At 43.0% G+C, this 1,935-nt stretch overlaps 1 protein-coding gene across 1 annotated transcript in view; it reads left to right on the top strand.

Annotated features, from left to right (window-relative positions):
• LOC107299009 (guanine nucleotide-binding protein G(i) subunit alpha-1) overlaps positions 1 to 1,935 on the top strand; it is a 19,137-nt gene that overhangs the window by 9,895 nt on the left and 7,307 nt on the right. The window contains exon 4 of the mRNA XM_015828373.1: positions 27 to 184. Within this exon, the coding sequence (XP_015683859.1) occupies positions 27 to 184 (158 nt within the window). The remainder of the gene's footprint in view (positions 1 to 26; positions 185 to 1,935) is intronic.

Genomic DNA, 1,935 nt, shown 5'->3' with positions numbered 1-1,935 from the left:
CCTCCTCCTCCTCCTCCTCCTCCTAGGATGATGCACGTCTACTCTTTGTCCTTGCTGGAGCAGCAGAAGAAGGTTTTATGACGGGAGAACTTGCCGGGGTGATCAAAAGACTGTGGAAAGATCTTGGTGTTCAAGCCTGTTTCAACCGATCGAGAGAGTATCAGCTTAATGACTCAGCCGCATAGTAAGTACGCAAAAAGAATTATGCCATCCGATGCAAATGCTATGACATAACAAACCAGAGCTTTGATTTTTGCAGAAAATGAGAACAGCCAAAGCCACTTCAACCAAGGTAAATTTGCACAGAAATATATGTACCCCTATAGATCTAAAATAAAACCATGTTGAATACACACTTAGAATCCTGCATGCAGTTTTGGTCACCACAATATAAAAAAGATATTGAGACTCTAGAAAGAGCGCAGAAAAGAGCAACAAGGATGATTAGGGGGCTGGAGGCTAAAACATACGAAGAACGGTTGCAGGACTTGGGTTTGTCTAGTCTAGTGAAAACAAGGACTAGGGGTGACATGATAGCAGTCTTCCAATATTTAAGGGGCTGCCACCAAGAAGAGGGGGTCAAGCTATTTTCCAAAGCTCCAGAAGGCAAGACAAGAAACAATGGATGTCGGGGAGAGAAGCAACCTAGAACTAAGGAGAATTTCCTAACAATCAGTGGAATGGCTTGCCTCCAGAAGTTGTGGGTGCTCAATCACTGGAGGCTTTTAAGAAGAGATTGGACAGCCACTTGTCTGTTATGGTACAGGGTCTCCTGTCTGAACAGGGGTTTGGACTAGAAGACCTCCATGGTCACTTCCAACTCTATTATTCTGTTATTACAAAAGTCTATTCTTACACTAATCAATATCTTACAGTACAGATCTCTGCGGCTCCCGATTCTATTTAAGAATTGGAGACTATTTCTGTATAACCACTGATTATCTCAATGAAGATGGCAGTCAATCCTTGATTTACAACCCTTCGTTTAGTGACTGAAGTTACAACGGCACTGGAAAAAGTGATTTACAAGCACTGTTTACACTTATGACTGTCTCAGCATCACATCATCAAAATCTGGGGGCCCTCATAAATCACTTTTTTGTTCAAACTGCTTGGTTAGAAGTGGTTTTTATTGGTGATGGAACTGACTCCAAAAGTTGATCATTCCATAAAAAAGGCTCTGATTTTAATTATAATTTGTTTAACGCGAATGTGTCAAAACACAATATTTCTAGAAAAATATACAGGTCATTGCATATCTGGCAGAAAACTGAACGTAGAATCACTTAATTGTACAGCAGGGGTAGTCAACCTTGGCTCTTTTATGACTCGTGGACTTCAATTCCCAGAATTCCTGAGCCAGCCATGCTGAGGGGAAAGGGAGAGTTTTCAAGCTGAGCCATGCTGGCTCAGGAATTCTGGGGTTGAAGTCCATGAGTCATAAAAGAGCCGAGGTTGCCTATCCCTGGGATAGAGGTTTCTGAACAAATCTTCCATTTTTCCATCTAAGTATTTATTTTATTTTTTATTTATTAATTGCATTTATATCCCACCCTTCTCCTTACGGACTCAGGGCGGCTGACAATTGAATAAAATACTAACATATATACATATACTTAATTAAAATTTGATTAAAACGAAATATTTAAATATGTCCAATTTAAAAGTAATTAAAACCCCCTTTAAAATCCCTCAGGCCAGTCCCGCTAGTTGGAACAGCCACGTCTTGAGGGCGTGGCGGAAGGAAGGGAGATCAGGGATCACCCTGATCTCTGGGGGCAGTTCGTTCCAGAGGGTGGGGGCTCCCACAGAGAAGGCCCTCCCCCTTGGGGTCGCCAGCCGGCACTGTCTGGCTGATGGCACCCTGAGGAGACCCACTCTGTGAGAGCGTACAGGTCGGTGGGGGGTAATCTGTGGCAGGAGGCGGTCTCGAAG

This window comes from Protobothrops mucrosquamatus, unplaced genomic scaffold, assembly GCF_001527695.2.
Source record: "Protobothrops mucrosquamatus isolate PMUCROS unplaced genomic scaffold, P.Mucros_1.0 scaffold4430, whole genome shotgun sequence".
In the NCBI taxonomy this organism is placed as follows: domain Eukaryota; kingdom Metazoa; phylum Chordata; class Lepidosauria; order Squamata; family Viperidae; genus Protobothrops; species Protobothrops mucrosquamatus.
Note: the sequence above shows the minus strand (reverse complement) of the source record. Positions and strands in the feature narration are given on the sequence as shown.